At 40.3% G+C, this 22,462-nt stretch overlaps 1 protein-coding gene across 7 annotated transcripts in view; it reads right to left on the bottom strand.

Annotated features, from left to right (window-relative positions):
• The window catches only part of RPS6KC1 (ribosomal protein S6 kinase C1), a 272,706-nt gene that overhangs the window by 114,770 nt on the left and 135,474 nt on the right, over positions 1–22,462 (bottom strand). For 4 of the 7 annotated variants that reach the window (XM_033936545.1, XM_033936541.1, XM_033936547.1 and 1 more), the window contains one exon: positions 1,302–1,349. In XM_033936545.1, the coding sequence (XP_033792436.1) occupies positions 1,302–1,349 (48 nt within the window). Of the gene's footprint in view, positions 1–1,301; positions 1,350–12,819; positions 12,853–22,462 lie in introns of all 7 variants that reach the window. The other 3 variants (XM_033936540.1, XM_033936546.1, XM_033936542.1) reach the window with 1 other exon arrangement.

Here is a 22,462-nt window from a genome sequence, read left to right as displayed (position 1 = left end):
GCCGCAAACTTAAATGAGCGCAGGACTATAGGATCATCCCCAGGATCCAAGATCCCAGAGAGATCCATAGATCCACCACACAGCCCCTGATCTCCTGCTCCAGGAAGCGCTGTACTTGCAAACAAGGGTTCAATAAGGGAAATATCTGCATCAGAGTCCCCCAGATCAGGATCAGGTAGCGTAAAAGCAGCAGCAGGCTGAAGCGAGGACATGCCCAAAGGCACAACACCACCAAGAGAAGCCATGGAGGTAGACTGGAACTGCTCAGGGGGAGAACACTTGTTCTGAAACTCGGAGCACAAAATTTCACAAATTTAGAAAAAGTGTCCAGCTCCTGAGGCATAGAGTCACCCTTAGATGACTTAAATTTGCATTTCTTAGGCTGCGGAGGGTCCACCGCCTGGCTAACAGAATTACCAGCCGTGCTGAGTTCCAAAAGCAACGAAGGCCACCCTACCGGGCTAGCTGAGCATTTGGTCACCTACTGCACCCTTGGCTTCGCCACGCGGCACATGGCATAAAGTTGTTCTAAAAGCAATAAATATGCACAATCCTGGCAAGAATACACATGAGGAGAGCCCAAGAATTCCATCCAGAAAGTTTCTAGGCAAAATTTGCAGTTGTGATAGTACATGGTATGAATATTTCTGTATTAAGGTCTATGGGGTATCATTCATGACCTAAGATATTTTATCTAAGTTTTGCTCTTCCTCCTCCCTTTCCCCTCAAAGATGGCTGCAGGTGACATTACAATATTCAATATAAGACTATTCAACGTTCCCACCTAATCACATATTGTGCCAGTCTGGAGTCAAACAATAACTGTCAACATACAGGTGTGACAGATGCAAACTAACAGCAAAAAAAAAAACCCACACTCTATTGTGGGAGTCCTTGTAAAGCTCACAGTCTTAGCCAGTACAAAACAGACTCTGTGCACGTTGTGCAGTAACAGTCTTTATCTTTCCCAAATACTAGGTTAATATATATTCCATATGCACTTTAAACATTTGAATAAACTTGATGGAAACATAAATGAAATGCATTTCAAATATTTGTAGGCCAACTAAACAAGCAGTGCTTTAAAATGGAATAATAATGAAAATTCCATCTCCCAATAACCTGTGCATAGGTCACTATGTCATTAGAGGCTGGGCTCAGCATTTGCGATTAGACATAGAAGTCTCTTCAGTGGCAAAAAGCAGGCTATGGAAGAAAATTAGAAATACATTCATTTGGGTTATAATAAAAACTAAACAATGTGAAAATTAAAACTGTTGTAATAAACAAACTATACTTACTTTTAGAATAAAAGTCTGTTGGTTCCTGGTATCCAAAACTAGTAAAACCTAGGCAAAACAAAATTTCAATTGACATTATGAATAATGTTTTGGTTTTTATGTACATCAAGATAACCATCTTCTCCCCAAATATTTCCATTTCTCCTCCATGAGAATTTTGCTAAGACTTATTTAAAAAGAAAAACACCAGCATATTTCTCATCAAGAGTGACAGAGCCTCCAGTATAATGGTCTTGTTAGGCCAACGTCAACAAAACTAGTTAAAGGGAAACAAAGGGGAGAGAGATTGGAAATGTGGTAGGAGGGAAGGTGACAGAAATACAGTAGCCTGGCTTGAACAGAAGGGAAGAAGAATAGAGGTGTAGAATCCCAAGGAAGGAGACTGCAGGTAAGATAGCCTAAGTGAAGAAAAGAAAACAAACTGCAGGCATTGCAGTCTAGGGCGGGGGTCGGCAACCCGCGGCTCCAGAGCCGCATGCGGCTCTTTTTCACCTTTGCCGCGGCTCCGGTAGTGTGTCACGCGGGCCGGAGTCTTTCAGTGGCTGCGGCGCGCTCCTGAAGAATGGGAGGCGCGGAGGATGACGTGTGATAGAGGTCTGCACGGGAACGGGGATCGCGGGGATCCCGCGGGTTCCCCCCTGGCCCACGGGACTCCCACGGGGATGAAAACAGCCTACCTAAATTCTGGCGATGCAGGCATGCAGCTTACAAGTCCGGCGTCGCGGCGGGAAATAGCCATGCTGAGCAGTGAGCTCAGCACGTACATAGATGAAAGCCTTGCTTGCTGATTGGTCCGGCGGCCCCGCCCCGCCATGCCGCCGGACCAATCAGCATCTAAACATTAAGATAAGAAAAACTATATGCAGTGTTAGATTTGTTTTATAATGGTTTTGCGGCTCCAAGTTTTTTTTTCTTTTCGAAAACGGGTCCAAGTGGCTCTTTATGTCTTAAAGGTTGCAGACCCCTGTCTAGGGGAAGAACAGAAAAAGATTAAATGTGGAAAAGTCCTGGACAGAAAAGGCAGGAGACTAGAGATCTAATGCTCTAGAGGAGGGAAGGAATGAGATTGGAGGTGTGAAACCTTAGTTGTTTCTACCTGCCACTTCCTTGAATAAGCAACATGAACTGGATTTCCTGATTGGAATCTGAGAGGTCCTTCAAGATGACCCAGACCAGTTATTATTTGAGATGGAATGCTGGGTTTGATGGAGCTTGGTCTGATTCAGCTCAGCACTAAGGGAAGATAATGGAAGAGATGTGACAAAGCAGGAAGGGTCAGAAGAAAAGAGAAAGAGATGGGATAACCCAGAAAAGGAGAAAGAGTGGGGCGATAGCCTGCAAAAATATTTCCTTGTGTTTGGAAGCAAATATTGTTGCAAGTTAGAACCTTGGGGGGGATAGTATTTAGAAGCATTGAATAATTAAGGACTTTTATGTCAGTAATGTCTGGGTGGGTGGAGCACATGTTAAAGTGCTCACCCATGATCTGAGGTATTTTCCTTCGCTATTCTGCATATAGTGGTCATGGGTTAGCACTTAGGGTCAGATTCTCTAAAGGGCACCTAAAGTTAGCTTTAATAATTGAAAATAAAAATTTAATTGGGCAACAAGCGCCTACCTGATTCTATACAAGGTAGGTGCCTACCGAATTGTGCTTAGTGGCACCTAATGTCTAAGTGGGCATTTTTTATGGGCAGAGCGCGACTTAGGCACAATTCTCTAAAAACTCAGGCACCTGAAATGTAGGCCTTTAAAATCCTGGCCTACATTCCTGACACCTACAAAAGTAAAAATACAAAATAAGACATAAAAATTTTAAAAATACAATAAATTGCATAGGTAAATAAAATAATTTAGTTCATAACTCAATATATAATAACATAATCACAAAAAGTTCTGGAAAACACAAATTTTTGACTCTCTCTCTAGAACCAACCATCCTCTAGGAGTGTATTCTAAGGCCTAAGGATTACCCATTAAAAGGAAGACCCTTATGTTCACTCAAACTGTACTTTGGTTGAAATAGCCCAAAAAACTATGGGCTCCTTTTACTAAGGTGTACTAGTGTTTTTAGTGCACGCACTGGATTAGCGCACGCTAGCTGAAAAACTACCGCCTGCTCAAGAGGAGGCGGTAGCAGGTAGCTCTTTGATATGCTGGTATCTTTCTTGCATTCTGCTTCATTTTTTCAATCAAGTTCCTTATATTCAACTTGATGTATTTTATCTGTTCTATATATTACTTCTTTCCCTGCCTTGCCGGTATTTTCTGCATTATATTGTAAATGCTTTCTGTCTTTATCTGTTTTTAAGGGCTCCTTTTATCGCGTTAAACCGTCGGCCACGCTAGCCACTAACGCCTGCCTTGAGCAGGTAGTAGTCTTTTGGCCAGCGCAGGGGTTAGCGCGTGATGAAACGTTGCGGCTTGATAAAAGGAGCCTTAAGTCCATTATTCTAATTTATATCTTATCTGTATCCCATGTATTAGCTCACCTTGTTGTGAACCGCCTAGAACTTTTTCGGTATGGCAGTATAAAAGAATAAAATTATTATTATTCCACACGTTAAGGCCCTAACGCACCTTTGTAAAAGGAGCCCTTAGTTTTCCTTAGATTTTTGTAAATTTGTTTTTTCTTCTAGCAATCAAGGATCTCAACCATTATGTGGACTTGAAATGGATTAGCTTATGTATTTTCTTTCTAGATAGAGATTATGTATTATTTGGTCTTAGCTAATACTTTCTTATCTGTACAAGATTTATTCTTGATACTGTATGTTTAAAATTGATTTAAAAAAAAAAAAAGCTCAAGCATTCCCCCAATGTTACAGCAATAGATCATTCTTTATAGCCTTGAGGTCTAACTAACATCAAAATCTCAGTTTTTACTCGAACTTCCTGATTGAGAGAGTATGCAGGTAAAGTAAATAACTGACAGGGCGCATGATTCCAGAATGAAACACCTATGTACTAAAAAAGATATTAGCAAGGTAAGAATCTAATCTCTTTTTCTACTGCAATAAGTGTGTCATTCTGGGCAGCAGGGATGTACAAATGCAGTCATAACACTGAGGACCCAAAGACAATGTCCTCTTGTGTTGCCACGCCCACTCTGTAGTATTTCTCCAAATTCCTTTGGTTCATTATATATCACTTTAAATTTTAAATGTTCTCTATAAAAAATTCCAACTTCAACCTTCCTCTTATAGGATCTACAGGTCCATTGCCATTTATACTGGTGAGCAACATTGTCGCACGACAACCAAATCGGATTTAATCAACCAGGATTCGGTAACAATATAAAATATCAAAACTTTTTTCCTCTATTATCTCAAAAATAATTGTCATTTTATTCATAACCAATCAAGCATTTACTAGCCCAATATTCAACATCTGAAACCCATCTACTATCTGGCACAGATTAACATACGTATCAACAGGACTTATGCAAATAATTGTAGTCAAAGTATACCAAACTATGTACTCTTGAGCTCTCAGATGCCTGCACTGATCAAAGTTTTTTTGAATCAGTATAAGCAGGAATATGGTATCTTTCATCGAGCTAAGAGTTAAGTTAAGAATTTTTTAAAGTGCTTAATGCTTTGTGCAAAAAACAAATCGTAAAGTGTTTAGTGTATAATGCAACTATAAAAAACGCTAAGCGCGCATGCGCACTCCTACCTGCGTGTTCCGTGATCCGTATGTCTGTGGCCGGCAGGAGTGCGCATGCGTGAATACAACGGTCCCTCTCTGGCAGGTGATGTGCGGTCTTGCCAACTCTGTCTCCCTTACACATCACGGCCGATGTTTATTTTTAAGTTCAAAGCCGCCGCAGCGACTCCTCTCTCGAGCTGCACCTGTTTTAGAGAAGGCTTCCGATACAGGCGGGGATCGAGAGAGGAGCCACCGCCGCAGCTTTGAACTTAAAAATAAACTTCGCTAAAGAGCCAAGTAAGCCTTATGCTTCAACGGGGATGTACAGCTACCCAGCCTGAGGGTTTAAAAATCACCGCCGAGCAGGGAAGCATCTGCTGAGGTGGCCCAAGGGTGTGAGAGTAACAGCATTATATGCCGGGAAGGGGAGCGGCAGAGAGGGCTGGAAGCAAAATCTCGCTCCCTCAACGGAGGGGACAGGAAAGGGGAAGATGGTAAAAGGAGGACTAGAGCAGGAACGGTGGATAAAAAAATTGGAGCGTGAGAGCCACGGAAGGTGAAGCGGGGTTGTGACTGTTCGGGTATGTGCTCTGGTACTTCCATTTGGCTTGAGAGTAATAATATTAGCTGTAATAATTTGTAGACTAAAAGCTGAGTGAGGCCCCAAAGGGGAAGAGGTGCCCTGTCTCTGTATATAGCAGCTTTCAAGCAAGGGTGTTATGTAGATTAAATAGAGTAGCTGTTTAGAGGTGGTCCGAAAAGAAAGAGAAAGGGAGAGCTCCGCAGAGACAGGAGATGCCGGATTCGGGGGGGAGGGAGTGGGAGAAGGGAGAGATGTTGGAGTCAAATGAGGAAAGGAGAGAGAGACTCAGGGATGGTCAGATCGCAGGAGGATAGCGAGGAACTCCAGAGCGACTTGTATCAGTTAGAGAAATGGGCAAAGCAATGGCAGATGAAGTTCAACGTGGAGAAATGCAAAGTAATACATTTAGGTAGTAAGAATAAGGAACACGAGTATAGAATGTCAGGCGAACAAGAAAAGGACCTGGGTGTACTGATAGATAGGACCCTGAAGCCGTCGGCACAATGCGCGGCAGCGGCAAAGAAAGCAAACAGAATGTTAGGCATGATAAAAAAAGGAATCACGAGTAGATCGGAGAAAGTCATAATGCCGCTTTATAGAGCAATGGTCAGACCACACTTGGAATACTGTGTCCAACATTGGTCTCCCAACCTAAAGAAGGATATAAAACTGCTGGAGAGGGTGCAGAGACGAGCAACGAAGCTAATAAGAGGTATGGAGAACTTGGAATATGAGGAACGACTCAAGAAACTGGGACTGTTCCCCTTGAGAAGAGGAGGCTGCGAGGGGACATGATAGAGACGTTCAAAATGCTGAAAGGCATCGATAAAATAGAGCAGGAAAATAAATTATTTACATTGTCCAACGCGACACGGACAAGAGGACATGGTTTGAAGCTAAGGGGGGATAAGTCCAGGACAAATGCCAGGAAGTTCTGCTTTACACAGCGAGTGGTAGACGCCTGGAATGCTCTCCCAAAGGAGGTTATTAAGGAATCCACTGTGCTAGGATTCAAAGGCAAATTAGATGCACATCTCCTTACGAGAGGCAGAGGGATATGGGTGACTAAAACTACATCAGGTGTATACCTGACTGGGCCTCCGCGTGTGCGGATCGCCGGACTCGATGGACCATGGGTCTGATCCGGAGATGGCAGTTCTTATGTTCTTATGGTATATGGGAGGGAGAGATGTCAGATTTGGGAGATGGATGAGAAGGATAGAGGGGCTACAAGGGGGACAGGGAGAGAAAGACTAGGGAGCATGGAGGGAGCAGGAGAGAGAGAGATGGCCTTGGGGAACGACAGAGGGGAAAGGAAAGGGAAAGATGGCAAAAGGGGTACAACAGGGTCAGAGAGATGGTAGAGGGTGTGAAAGGGGGAAAGGGAGAGATGGAAATAGTAGGACCACTGCTGCATTGGGGCACTGAGGGAGGAGGGGTTGGTCCGTCAGGACTGCTGCTGCCGCCTCAGGTAATTAATGGGGGTCCAGGAGGCCAGATGGAGGGCCATGGGTGGGGTCAGGGTCAGAGTATAGGTGGGGCTATTCTAGCACCCGTTACTGTAACAAATGTAACGGGCTAAAACACTAGTGCAACTGTAAAGCTAGAAGTCCAGCACTTATCTTATTGTTCGTTGCCAGTGCTTTTGCTGAATAAACGCAGCTTCTTATGGCTTATAGCCCTATGGGACCTGTTTTGCCTTCTGAACGGCTTCTTCAATTTAAGACACCTAAAAAATTGGCATCGAAATTGCACCTCCATAGGCACTTTAGGCTGCCTAACACCACTGTTGGCGTGGCTAATGCTGGATGTGGTGGATGTTGTATTAGGCAGCCTAAAGTGCCACGTAGGCGTGATTTATGACAAAGATAGACACCAGAAACGTAGGCCTGAAAAACCCTTCCAGTGCCTATCTTTCCTGGAGGCACAATTCTCTTTACTGCAGTGTCACGTGATTGACATACGATAGACGCCGTATTCAGAAACCGGGCCTAAATGCTATAAAAAAAAAAAAAAAAAAAAAAAGCCTAAATTCTATAGTATATTTCCCACACAGACTGCAACATTTCCATGATAGGATTCTTCCCGTTAGCTATGTGCTTTTTCCATCTCTAATCCACAATGTTATACTAATTAGGAGGTTATTATACCTGAGCCACTAGTTAGCAATAAAACCAGCCTCCACACAACTCTCTGACAACATTCTAAATCAAGGTAAATTTGGCTTCTAGTCAGAACACTCCATACAACCACCACATTGTCTTCTATCGCTACTCCAGGACACTGACAGTTTGTACATCCCTTAACATAAATCAACAATAATCTAATTCCCAACTTATTTCAAGTTCTGACTACACTGCTTCAGAAGTGCTTACTGTGAGGCAGTATATTAAATGCTATTAAAATTTTAAAAAATAAGCCTCAAGCATTCGCGACCTAAACTGTTCTCCTGTCATGCTAGCTGGCTAGAGCTCCTCTAACTTGAGTGCCTATCCTCCCTCGGCAAACAGTTTGATTTTATTTTGTTTAAACTGAAGCCCAACTAACTGGCTTCAGGTGTTTAATCTCCATTCTTTATGCTTCTCTTTAATCTATTCTCAATTCAGTAGCTCTCTAAAGCTCTTCTCCGGTGGCCACACTCCCCTTGGTTCCATTTGGAACTATGTTTGCTTAAGTGGCAGGTTTAAAGAGCTGAGCACCTACGATGCAAACATCATTCCCCCTCCAATCATCACATCTTCCTTGCAAAATACAGAAAACTTCACTCTGCTATCCATTCAGTTAAATGCATCTACTTCTCTGTCTTATCAAACAAACCTAAAGAAACTTTTTCAAATTACTGACAATCTCTATTCTCCATCCTCTGTTCTGCCCTCCTATTCTCCTTCCTTACTCCTCCAATTCCTTGGCTCTGGCCTGACAGAATCTGTTGAGTCCTTTATCTCTCAACCACCTTTGTTGATTCATCTTTTGTAGCTCGGCTGTCTCCTCTAGACTCTCTAGAATTACAGCTGTTGCCCTTTTCCAGTTGGATGACTTTCTACCTGCTCTTTGCCATTACTAAAATTTGCTCCACTTTGACCCCTTCATATTCTCCTTTAGATCCCTAGTATTTAATGCCCATTTTAAAGATCATGTCTCCCACCTATTTAGTTGGCCAATCTGTTGGCCTCATATGTTCCAATTCATACTCTCCATTCCTCACAGCCGACCGTTCTTACTTTTCTACTTTACCTTCCTCATGTTTTTGGCTTGACATTTCAAGAGATTCTGCTCTTTGCTATTTTACACAGATATCTAGAGGGAGAGATTTCAAAGCTAACACATGACTTCCTTCTCTCAATTCAGGATACAAATTAAAACCTAGAAATTTCATTTTGACTTCTGAGTGCTTCAATCTCAGCTGTAGTACCACCTATCTCCCTTATAAGAACATAAGAATAGCCTTACTGGGTCAGACCAATGGTCCATCAAGCCCGTTCTAACAGTGGCCAATCCATGTCACTAGTACCTAGCCAAAACCCAAAGAGTAGCAACATTCCATGCTACTGATCGAGGGCAAGTAGTTGCTTCCCCCATGTCTTCCGATCCAGGGCAAGCAGTAGTTTTCCCCCATGTCCACCAGGAAATTGTCCAAACCCTTCTTAAAACCAGCGACGCTATCTACTCTTACCACAACCTCTTGGCAATGTGTTTCAGAGCTTAACTATTCTCCGAGTGAAAAAAAATTTCCTCCTATTGGTTTTAAAAGTATTTCCCTGTAACTTCATTGTGTCCCCTAGTCTTTGTAATTTTTAACAGAGTGAAAAATCGATCCACTTGTACCCATTCTATTCCACTCAGGATTTTGTAGACTTCAATCATATATCCCTTCAGCCGTCTCTTTTCCAAGCTGAAGAGCCCTAACCATTTTAGTCTTTCCTCATACAAGAGGAGTTTCATCCCCTTTATCATCATGGTCGCTCTTCTTTGAACCTTTTCTAGCAAACCAGAATTGAATGTAATACTCCAGGTGAGGTCGCAACATGGAGCGGTACAGAGGCATTATAACATTCTTAGTTTTGTTAATCATCCCTTTTTAAATAATTCCAAGCATCTTATTTGCTTTTTTGGCCACCATTGCACATTGGGTGGAAGGTTTCATCATATTATCTACAAAGACACACAGATCTTTTTCTTGGGCCCTAACCCCCAAGGTAAACTCTAGCATCCAGTAACTGTGATTTGGGTTATTCTTCCCAATGTGCATCACTTTGCATTTGTCCACATTAAATTTCATCTGCCACTTGGACGCCCAGCCCAGTCTTCCAATTTCCTAAGGTCTGCCTGCAATTTTTCACAATCTGCATGCGTTTTAACAACTTTGAACAGTTTAGTGTCATCTGCAAATTTAATCATCTCGCTCTTCATTCCAATTTCCAGATCATTTATAAATAAGTTAAATAGCACCGGTCCCAGTAACATGCCTATTTACTCTCCTCCATTGAGAAAAATAACCATTTAACCCTATCCTCTGTTTTCTATCCAATAACCAACTCCTAATCCAAAACTGAACTTTGACACCTATCCCATGACTCTTTAATTTTCTCAGGAACCTCTCATGAGGAACTTTGTCAAAGCTTACTGAAAATTAGATATACTACATCAACCGGCTCACTTTTATCCACATGTTTATTCACACCTTCAAAGAAGTCAAGCAAATAGGTGAGGCAAGATCTCCCTCAGCTGAAGCCATGCTGACTCTGTCTCATTAAATCATGTTTGTCTACGTGTTCCACAATTTAATTTTTTATAATTGTTTCCACCATTTTGCCCCGCACTGAAATCAGGCTTACTGGTCTGTAATTTCCCGGATCTCCCCTGGAATTCTTTTTAAATATCGGTGTAACATTGGCCACCCTCCAATCTTTAGGTACTACAGACCTGTATTCCTCCCCCTCTACTTTTCTTATCTTTTGTCTTTTTCCTCCTCCATGTTCATCATTTTTCCCTTTCCCTTTCCTTCTCACTCTCTTCTCATGTGCCTTGACAGATTTTGTGCAACTGGCAGTTTACTGAGCCTAGGAAAGAAAGAAAATGATTGACCTGTCCTTTGAGCCCATTGTGGATCTACAATTCTCAGATTGCTTGTCTCTGTAAGCTCACTTTTCTCCATAGCTATGCTGTGCTCTCTGGAGTTCTTACAAGCATTCAACTCATATAAAGTCTCTGCACTCACTTTCTTCTAGGGCTCTAGTAACTCCATCTGGAGCTCACGGTAGTATCTAACCATGAAAATCCTGTTACAGACTGCTCAGGTTTTTTTACAGAATTTTATCAGTAGGTAACTTGGACCCATACTATTAAGAACCTTAAAATCAAGAATTATGATCCTTTGCTCCCACTGGCAAAAATTACAAAATTTTCACAACAGCTAAGATTTCATCTCTTGTCCTCAACTGAATAATATTCTTGCTGCAGTATTATGAATAATTTGAAGGCAACAGTTTGACTTGCAACACAGTTCATCTAATACTGGGTTATAATAGTCTAGCTCTGGCACAATGCCTAAATCACATTTGTTAAAGATAGAAAATCTTCATTAAAATCACAAACCCCAACTTTACCACACTGAGTTCAACTGAACGACTGAGTTCAACTGAACGACTGGTAAATCCCTCACCAGAATTTCAGCTGAATAGGTTTCATACAGCCCTTAATGCTCAAAGAAGATGCATGTCTGGAACCCACTAAACCAGCCCTCTCATTATTATGTCAAACGCATGTAAGGCTGGATATTCTAAAAGACGCTACCGCATTACTGCTTGCTAGCACCATTAACCCATGCTATTAGCAAATAGATCCTACTGCATAAAATGGAACCGGTAGTAAATAATGTGTGCTACAAAGTATGTTAGTGTGTAGTAGTGCACTGATGTTCAATAAACTAATCCAGTGTGCCTCAAGCTTTTTTTTTTTTAGCTCCGGCACACTAAGGGCTCCTTTTACTAAGCTGCGATACATTTTTAGTGCACGCAGGATTTTAGCGAACGCTAAACCTGCGCTATGTGGCTAGAACTAACGCCAGCTCAATGCTGGCGTTAAGGTATAGCGCGCGCTAAAACCGCTATCACAGCTTAGTAAAAGGAGCCCTAAACAATGCAAATGTTTTCCTGGCACATAATTTAAATTATAAAATTGCAAAACCAACAAAAAAATTAAATTTGAGATTTATTTAAAGTTCTTTAAAATATGTATGGGTAATTGTAACAACGGTGAAACTAAACTAGATAGAATTGCTAATCAATGAGATAAGACGTGCTTGTTTTTGAGTGCAAATTAATTTTAAAACACACAGCTCGATAGTCAACAAGCAAACACATATGTCATCATCCACCATCTCTTCTTCATCATCCACTTTAAAAGCTCCGTATGATGATAAAATTCAAAAGCAATGAATGTTTAAGGGAGGATGTTATCTCAAGTTATTAGTAACTAGGGGCTCCTTTTACTAAGGTGTGCTAGCGTTTTTAATGCACGCACAAGATTATAGCGCGCTAGCCGAAAAATGAACACCTGCTTAAAAGGAAGCAGTAGCGGCTAGCACGCACGGCATTTTAGCATGCGCTAAAACCGCTAGCGCGCCTTTGTAAAAGGAACCCTAGGTTTCACGGAATAAAATGGGACCTGTGGTAAAATAGCACAAGTTAGTGGTAAAATAACCTATCTTAACAGTAGCCCCTGTTAAATGACTTCCCCCCCCCCACTCCCCCCAATTATACTTTGGTATAATTGCCCAGCACATTTTTTTGCCTTATCGCTGCATGGTTATACAGTAGCATTTGTATAATAATGCACAGTAGTTCTATCTGTGGCCATAAAATCAGGCCATACAGTTGTTACAAGAGTGCCTTTGCCGATTCCCAAACATGTTTTGCATGTAAAACCCTCGAGCCTACCTGATCTTCACCCCTTTACAATTTAACAAGTGTGCTAAGGGACTTTGTTGGTGAGATGAAGTTTGTTTTACAGAGAGAATCAATGGCCTGATTCAGCTATTACAAATGTGCTCATGAACTAGCCTGATATCCACCCCCTCCCCTCTTTTTTTATGGAACAGACTCCTTCAATCTGGTGAGTAAAATAAAATCCAGCAAATCATGACAATAAAAATCTCCCTGCTGTCATTCTCTCATCACCAAGGCATAAAAGTAGAAAGTCTGAATGGTGGAAAAATAACAAAGTAAGGAAAATGCTCCAACAGACGGGGAGGCTTTGTGTACATTCACGCCTGTGCTCTTGTACCAAGTTTGCAGCTGGATTCCGTTCACATTGAGCCTGTAAATACAAGAACATATGTGATTTTTTTTAAATGTGCCCTTTGCCTGTCAATTTCTCCCAAACAGGTGTTGGCTAAATGATTATAAATTGGCCTCTGGATACACCTCTTCAACTGAGCCGTACAGGACTGGTGATAATATAATTAGACCTAAAAACATCAGGCCGTTGAATGCTTCCCATCTGTTTGGCAATAATGTTTAGTTAACAATAGTCTTTAAGAGAAGCACCTTCAACTTGCAGTTCTTCAAGTTATTTATGGCGCTATTCTTAACACACCAGCACTCCAGTTAACAAGGGCTTTCGCTGCAGGGAAATTAGCAGCACCATTGGCCTTGTATAAAAAAAATCTTTTGCGCTGAACATCTGGGGATCTCCGCATTGACATGCATCCACCTCCGTTAAAGTCATTTCTCAATGCATAATTCTAGGGCTCTGTATTAATATTATAGCTGCATTCACAAATGATAATAAGGAGCCAAACGCTTTTTGTTTAATGCCAACAGTAGGCCAATCACTTATGAAGCTGTTAGCATAAAGGACAACAAAATAGCTTCTTTAACCCCCTCAGATAGGACTTGTTCAATTTCCAGAGAAGAATACACCATTTAAACATTGCTCATGGGTTTGCTAAGCACTACAGCAAACAAAAATCTCATTTGATACTAATTTGCTCCAATTGTCTCTCCAATAAAAGGCTCTTATTAAAGTTATCTTTTGTTTTTTGATGAAACAAATGCTACCTTAGAACAAAAAGAGATTGTGAAATAATTACCTTTGATAAGCATACCTTAGTGCATGAATACAACTCATATATGGCAGCTTCTTTAACACCTCACTCCCCCAAATAAGAGACTGAATGCCTGGTTCTAACATGAATAGAGCAAGCATCCTGTGACTTGAACACAAACATAGAATATGACAGCAGATAAGGAGCATAAGGACCAGTTTCATTCCTGGTATAATGCCACAGACCCCCCCCCAGCTGGCTTTCACGTAATTTCTCGGCTACCAAGGGTTCTTTGCGTTTAACTCAAGTGCTCTTAAATTGTTATCGTTTCTGTCTCTATCACCTCCACTTGGAAGGCATATGCATTCACCTTCTTTTATATGATAACATTTTCTGCAGCCAATCTATCCATTGGAGTCTCATACCATGACCCCTAGCTCTAGAGAATTTTTTCCCTTGTCACAGTTAATATATATAATACTACATATATAATAAAAACATATACAAATAAAATAACCATAAAACCAGATTCCATTAATATCCACCTTGTTTTCTCTAGGGCGGGAATTCACAACCCAGTCCTTATAACACACCCAGCCAGTCAGGTTTGTAAGATATCCACAATGAATATGCATGAGATAAATTTGCATACAATGGAGGCAGTACATTCAAATTTATCGTATGCTAATACATTATGGGTATTTTGAAAACCTGACCAGCTGAGTGTGTCACGAGGACTGGGTTGAGAACCCCTATGCTAGGATATGATAGATTTAGTTCTTTGCAGCCCTTTGCAGTATCTTCCAATAGACAAGATCAACTGTTGTCTATCTTCTCTCATTTGATTATTTCACATGAACAAAGGATTCAGGAGGATCAAAGCAAGCTTGCATCAAGAAATCTGGAAGAAAACTGGATTTCTCAAGCAGTTTGTGCACCTTAAGACAATTTTGGAGTTTTAAGAAAATGCAAACTAAAACTAAAAATGAACCTTGCACAAGCACAAAGCAAACTTGAAAAATTATTCTTCTATCTGACAAAGGCAGGTATTCTCTTATCAACAACACCAAGGCACAGTTGTCATATTTGTCTTCAGTCAGAATCTTTGAGTAGAAGGACATTATTCTTCCTACAAAACAGTAGCAATCCTAAGAACAACTGTAAATGCCTTTGCACTAAGCCCCTTTTTAATTCTAAGGGCTGAAAAAGCTAAAAGATACAAGCCCACCATGCCTTTTGTCTCATCACCCAAACCTCTGCAATGGCTACGGGATACACAGACTTCAACTAACAAGTATATTACCAAAACAAGCTGGGACTGAGGAACAACCAGAAAATGGAGGTTTATGGAAAGGTGAACTATATTGTATACTACTTTATATAAATACATTTTTAATACATGATGTGATACAAAGGGAATCCAGAGACTGTCAATGTTTCAGACCAGCAATTTCTTTCTGATCCTTTGGAGTTTCTTCTCATACCTTCATAATATAATTATTATACTCCGCTGCAATTCAGCACACCAAAATCTAATGTATGAATTTAAAAAATTTCATACAAACTATCAACATAATTACTAGTCTTATATTCCGCTATTTTTCAATTCAGATTCAGAGTGGATTACAAGAAGAGCCCTATATTAAGGGGAACAAATATACTTAAAAATTATTGCACAAAGAAATAATATCAAGAATAAATATTTATTAAAAAGTGTGCACTGTCAGAAAAAAACGGTGTATACCACTACCTTTTGCTGCATTAATAGTCTCCCTTCCCATCAATGAATAAAAGCAAGGACTGTCCCACAATATAATCTTATTAACAACACATAATGGTTAACCACAAAATTAAACTACACAAAGCACACTGTATGCTTCTCAACATTCATTCCTACCAGAAAACAGATAATCCCTATGCAAATATGGGACCAAAAACTAAAAGTACTAATATATATACAAACAAACCCTAAGATGCAAGATCTACACACAGTACAACCCCAGAGAAATAGAAACATATGCATTTCTTCCTGAACAGTGCAAAATACAGACAGCAAATGTAAATTCTCAAAATTGACACAATTCAATCACTAAATTCATAAATCTAGGCAAATGGATGTCAGGTCTCAGTTTATAAGGATAACTTTTAAACTTCTAAATTCAGTTTGGCACAAATTTAGGAGGTCAGCTTAGAATATGTCTCTCTGTATTATATACAAGTATTACAAAGAAATAGGCACAGTTTTGTTAAACCACCTACTTTATGCATTTGTGTGCTAGGGAAATTTGTTGTCTCCCTCCCTCCAAGCTGTGACTTACCTTCTGGCCTGTTCCCGCCTGGCCGTTTTATGCCGCTCCCGGTGTTATCTTCGGGCCGGCTTCCTCTTCTTTACTGCTGCAGTGCACAAAGCCACGGGCAGCAGCTTCTCGCACTCCCCGCGCCTCATCTGGAAGCCTTTCCTTTGACGTTGTGATGTCAGAGAGAAGAGCTTCCGGTTCAGGCACAGGACAACCGTAGGGAGCCGCTGCCCGCGGCTTTGTGCACTGCAGCAGTGAAGAAGAGGGAGTCGGCTCAAAGATAACATTGTCTCGGGCACGATGCATGTGCCGGCCCTGTGGACCGGCAGGAAATTTCTGCAGACCAGCGGTTAAAGAACACTGGTGTAGTTTACTAATGAGAGCAAATAATTCAATATACATTGTTCAGGCGATTCAATGTATAATCTACAAATTCTCCTCCTGTTGTTAATGGCTCTGATAAATGATCATGGTTACAATGCTAATCAACGGACTTAAGACTTAAACATCCAAAGTTCTACCATGATACAATTTTCCAACCTCTGACCTGATACAGTGTGGCAGAAGGTCTATAGTAGCGTTGTTCCACTGTTAAACAAAAAAGAGAAACATGCCACGTCTACTGCTATGTAAAAAAAAATAAATAAACCCCCAATCAAAAAAAATAAATAAGCAAACAAAACTCTGAGGAGTGAAAAACTATCCTAAATCTAAGAGAGTTGGAATGCGGGTTACTTAAAAAATGCCGGCTTGGTTCTTAGATTTTATTTTTCAATCGAACATAGGTTATTTATATCTCTTATTTTTTTATTGATTTAAATGTTGTCCACTGTATATTATTACTACACAGCTTTCAAAAGGTCCTTGTTTTTAAAACTTTTAAATTATGCAGACTCATTTCACATCTTCTGCCGACATTTTTTAAGTAACTCTTAGAAAGCACGCACAGCCAAATGATGTTTTCAGTCATCGCTGGCTTTGCATTCACTTCTTCTTTTTTCTGTTTGAGTAGAAACCACAAGGTGGACCATCATAGTAACATAGTAGATGACGGCAGATAACGACCTGAATAGTCTTTATCTGCCCAACCTGATTCAATTTAAACTTTTTTCTTCTTAGCTATTTCTGGGCAAGAATACAAAGCTCTACCCGGTACTGTGCTTGGGTTCCCACTGCCGAAATCTCCATCAAAACCTACTCCAGCCCATCTACACCCTCCCAGTCATTAAAGCCCTCTCCAGCCCATCCTCCCCCAAACGGCCATATACAAACTGTACAAGTCTGTCCAGTACTAGCCTTAGTTCAATATTTAATATTATTTTCTGATTCTAGATCCTCTGTGTTCATCCCACGCTTCTTTGAACTCCGTCACCGTTTTCTTCTCCACCACCTCTCTTGGGAGCACATTCCAGGCATCCACATTGTTTCAAAGTTGACTGCAGTCACACATTAGCTGTCCGCCGGGTTCTATATTCATGTTTTTATATTTCCTGCCAGCATGTGTCCAAAAATTGAATCACGTTTTTATATTTCTTGCTAGCATGTATCCAAACATCGTTTCACGTTTTTTAAATAAGTTTTATGTCTTCATACTTAAACGCATAACCTGGCTCTTTTAAATACTTGTGTGTAATATAAAGCTGCAATGTCTTATGACAGTGTTTGAGTATGTATTTTGTTTCTTGTAGTATCTTCACTGATTTGACTCGCAATTTTGGTTTATTTTACCTGTCTGAGTATGTATGTTATGCCAAGTCAAAGATTTTGAGTTATATTATATAATTTTTTATTAATTTTTAATTTTTATGTTTCTTTTTATTATTTTCTTATGCATTGTCAACCAATTTTCTTTTTTTTTTTATTGATTTCAATATTATATCAAGTAAACTTGTACAGAAAGAAAATTTAACCACAATATATTACAATCATATAAGTCCATACTTAACAATGTAAGCAGTTTACAAAAGAAACTATTATGGTAAAATTAGCTCAAGTCCTCATTGGGTCCATGAATTAATTGTGAGAAAACAATCAAAGAAGTAATGCTGTTCCTATAGATCGGGAAGGAAGTTACTATTTTCTTTAGAGCTCAACCTTGAATTTTTTCCTTGTCCAGATGGGACATCGCCAGAAAATTAGTCAAATGTTGGGGTTCAAAGAATACATATTTAATTGAATGGTAATAGACAATGCACTTACAGGGGTGTCTCAAATAAAATGTAGCCCCTAATGAGATGACCCCCGGTTTCAAAAGAAGGAAATCACGTCTACGTTTTTGCGTTTCCCTTGTAACATCAGGGAACATTTGAATTTTACAACCAAGAAATTCCTTTTGTTTATTCTTTAGAAATAGTCTCAATAACCAAGATTTACCAATAGAGAGAGCCCAAGTAGCTACTAATGTTGCAGGTGTTACCACTTCCTTATCTCACTTCTCCAAAATCTCAGTAATATTCAATAGTTGTCGTTCAGTAGGCTCAGGTTGCTGTTGATGCAAAGTTTTACTAGGGAGATAATAAACTTGAGCAAATGGTAGAAGATTACCTTCCTGTACTTCCAAAATTTCTAATAAATATCTCTTAAGTATGTCTCTAGGAGTTACCGTAGTTATCCTTGGAAAGTTTATCAATCTCAAGTTAATACTATGTGCCTGATTCTCTAATGACTCCACTTTTCTTCTAAGATTCAAGTTGTCTTTAATTATAGTTTCCTGAAGTTGTTTTATTGAAACCATATCCTGCTGAGTCTTTTGAAGTAAGTTATTAGAAGAAGTCATATCCAATTTAATTTTCCTAATTCTTCTGAATGATGGATAAGTTTATTTTCAATCTGTTGGAAATTGGGATTAATTACCTTCGCAAAATTTGCTACCAGATCCCATAGGTCACCTCAGCAAGTCTATCCCAAAAAGTAGCTTGTATTGTAGTACAGAGTCTCTCACCTTCCTTTGGATGTTCTGGTTTCTGTTCCTTCTGGTTCAGTCCTCCTCCAGCTGTTATGGACTCCAGAGAGTCTTCCTTGGAGGTTACCCGAATCGGGATCTCCATTTCCAGACTCCCTGAAGTTAAATTGTTTGCCTCTGGGGAAAGTAATACTCCTTCCTTCAGGGTTTCCTGACCCCTGGGTGAGCTGGCCAACTGTGGTGGAGGAGGCGGTGCTCTAACATCTGGGCTAAGGGTGATGTCTGGCCCAAGAGGAGTCCCGTCAGTCTCACTAACATCCGGGATTCTCAGTGGGCTGGGAACCAGATTCACTGGATCAGCTCCCTGCATCCTCCGAAGAAGTTCTTCAATGTTGCCAAGGGACAGCACCTCGGAGCACTGCGAGGCGCCAGCATTGCTCCTGCCTCTCCTCTTCGGCATCGCGCCGCAAAAACAGGTAGGTCCAGGCCGGAAACGGCAGTCTCCAGCCGAAAATCATATAGCAAGAAGCACTTCAATCAGGGGCTTGTACCCGATCATCTAGGCCGTGGCCATCTTGGATCCATCGTCAACTAATTTTCTTGTATTATGATGCCTTTGTTATATGGCATATTGAAAAAATTTGTGTTCTAGGACTCTTGATGCAGGCTATGTAGCCGAAACACGATCCATGTCGCGTCCACGATTTACCACATGATCTTTTATATGTTTTGGTGATTGACAAGACTACCACACGCATGTTTTTTATGTTTGGTTGCTAATAAAGTGGGTTTTGAAGACCAGGTGCGCTCTGCTGTCTTCTACTTGACCATTTGTACAGAAGTGCCAGTTTGACAGCTACAAATAGGGTTAGCTTTTACAAAAAAAAACAACTCTGATAAATGTTTGGTGTAAAACTCAATTCTACCTGCAGATCACGGGAATTTGAGTTGAAGAGTCCAACGAAAGGATCATTAATAAATTAGTGATGACCTATACCTGTAGAAAAGCAAATGCAAATGCCTGAATTCATAATGGTCCAAACGAATCCCACTATCAATGTTTGAGCTAAAATTCATTAAATATTTTGAATTGCTGAATAAAGTTTTCTGCATTGGCTAACACACATCTATGAGAAAAAGAAAACCCCAATGAAGTGCAATAATTTGGCTTTAAGAAAACAATACTAGAATATTTTACATGCATAGAAATTGGCAAACATGTCAGTATGTTAATTTTTTTTTAATTAAAAGATTCTTTTGTAGCAAAAGAAAACACTTTCATTTGCACTGCTGAGTCTTCATCAAACGTTAAGTTTCCAACTTAGCACCAGTCTAGCTGATGGCAGCCTGAAGGTTTACCATCTGCTGCCACCCAGAATTATGGTGTCCAGTGTCAGAACACATGCATCAAAGCCTTGAGATGAGAGGCAGAAGGAATACTGCAGAAGTCAGCAGAGAGCCAGAGGCAGGCAATAGCAAACTACCAGATAAAAAGAGCATGGTGAACTTTCAGTCGCCTTACAAACCACCCAGTTAAGGACACAAGGGAAAAAGTACTGCTCAGAGAGTTGAGAGAAATATATTTGCCTCCTTTAGATGAATTTAATGTAAATGTACTGAATTCCCCAATAGTGGGGGGGACGATGACTATGAAAGTTCCAGCCAGAATGATCTTCAAACAGATATGTTTAAATAGTCATTTTGAAAAATGTTGTTTGTCTTTTAAAATCTTTTTTATTCCCTTACAGTCACAGAAATACAGAATAAGGCTGCAGAAAAAAAATGTGAAAGTTCACTTGGAGAAAGGGAAGGGTAAGGGGCTGGGATTTGATATACCGTTCAGTTCCCACCAGTGGATGAGAACCTGGGGAACTGGGTTCAATTTTTACTACTTCACCTTGTGTCCCTGGGCAAGTCTCCATTGCCCCAGGTACAGAATTTAGATTGTGAGTACATTAGGGACAGAAAAGTGTATGCAAAACGCTTTGATTATACCAAAGAAAGACAAATATATAAAGTCCATGACCCTTTATCCCTTTACTCCAAGCACAGGGCATAGCAAAGTGGGAAGCACAGAGCCAGGTATTCCCAGTAGAGATAAGAACAGATGGGAGTGATTTGCCTGACGTGTGGTATTTATGAGGGACGGGTGTAGGAAGAGAGAAGGCAGTAGAGGAGCTGGACCAAAAATCCCTTACCCATCCTCATCCACTCCATTTGGACTACTGCAATTCCCTCTATCAGGGTATTAACCAAAAAGAAACAGCTTCTAGATCAAACTATTTACCTATCCTTGATTTAGGACTACTTGAAAAGTGCTGCCTTACCATTATTGATATCGACAGTCAAGAAAAGTAACACTTTGCTTTCTTAGCAATCCCAATGGCATGTTCAAAATTTTTCCCTGGAGCTGGGAGAGAAAGGAGGGGGCTTGTACTAGCAATCCTAAGGCTATTACTTTGAAAGCAAGGTAAAAGTCCCCTTTACTATCTGCTGGAGACAAAGAATACTGGGGAACTATGCAGCTACATTACTTCTTAATTAGTAATTCTGACATTAAAAGTTATAAATCTCCAAATCCATCTGCTGGCAGAGTGAGATAACCAAATGAGTAGACAGATCTTACTGGATGCTAATCTTTGAAATTACCATGTGATCTACTAGTACAATACAAAATATCCAGAGCACAAATATTTTCTGAAGTTGCAGCAAACCTCTGAAAGTATCTCTTTTGAGTTCAGTAAGTGATAATTTGCTGTTTTGCTGTCAGGTTAAATTTTGGCCGTTTCATATGGCTTTTACATAAGATTAAAAATATTCAGAATTTGCTTTATGTTAGGATAAAGGAATATGTGAAATTGCAAGATATCTAAATTTTGCATTATTTAGGGGCATAACCTAGGCTACCATGAAGATATATTATCTTACTATTAAACCCCAGAAATTAGGTCCTGTTGCATAGAATGAGACCAGTAGTGAAATAGTACCAGTTAGCAGTAAAATAATAAGATGTAGTAGCTCAACAGTCAATGCAGCAGCCTGAGAACCTGAGGAACAAGGTTCGATTCCCACTGCAGTTACTTGTGACTCGGGCAAGTCGCTTATCCCTCCACAGGCCCAGGCACAACATAAAGCGCCTGTATATACCTTGCAAACTACAGTAAAACCTTGGATTGCAAGTGTTTTGCAAGACAAGCAAAACATTTGATTAAATTTTAACTTGATATACAAGCAATGTCTTGCAATACAAGTACATACAGTATACACACATCACAACTGAGCCGATGGTTCTTCGCTCTCTGACGCTGCAGGAGTGTAGTGTCTGTTCTAAATGAGCAAAGTCTTGCAATACGAGTACATACAGTATACACGCGTCACATCATCACAGCTGAACCGATGGTTCTTCTCTCCCTTTCGCTGCGGGTGTGTAGTGACCTAAACGAGCGAGGTTTTGTAATACAAGTTCGTATAGTGTACACACGTCACATCATCTCAACTGAGCCGAAGATTCTTCTCTCTTTGACACTGCAAGAGTGTAGTGACTGTTCTAAACGAGCAAAGTCTTGCAATAAGTGTACATACAGTATTTTGCATTAAAGGTTTGGGGTTGTGGAATGAATCGTCTGAGTTTCCATTATTTCCTATGGGGAAATTCGCTTTGATATACGAGCACTTTGGATT

This window comes from Geotrypetes seraphini, chromosome 3 (assembly GCF_902459505.1).
Source record: "Geotrypetes seraphini chromosome 3, aGeoSer1.1, whole genome shotgun sequence".
Lineage (NCBI taxonomy): Eukaryota > Metazoa > Chordata > Amphibia > Gymnophiona > Dermophiidae > Geotrypetes > Geotrypetes seraphini.
Note: the sequence above shows the minus strand (reverse complement) of the source record. Positions and strands in the feature narration are given on the sequence as shown.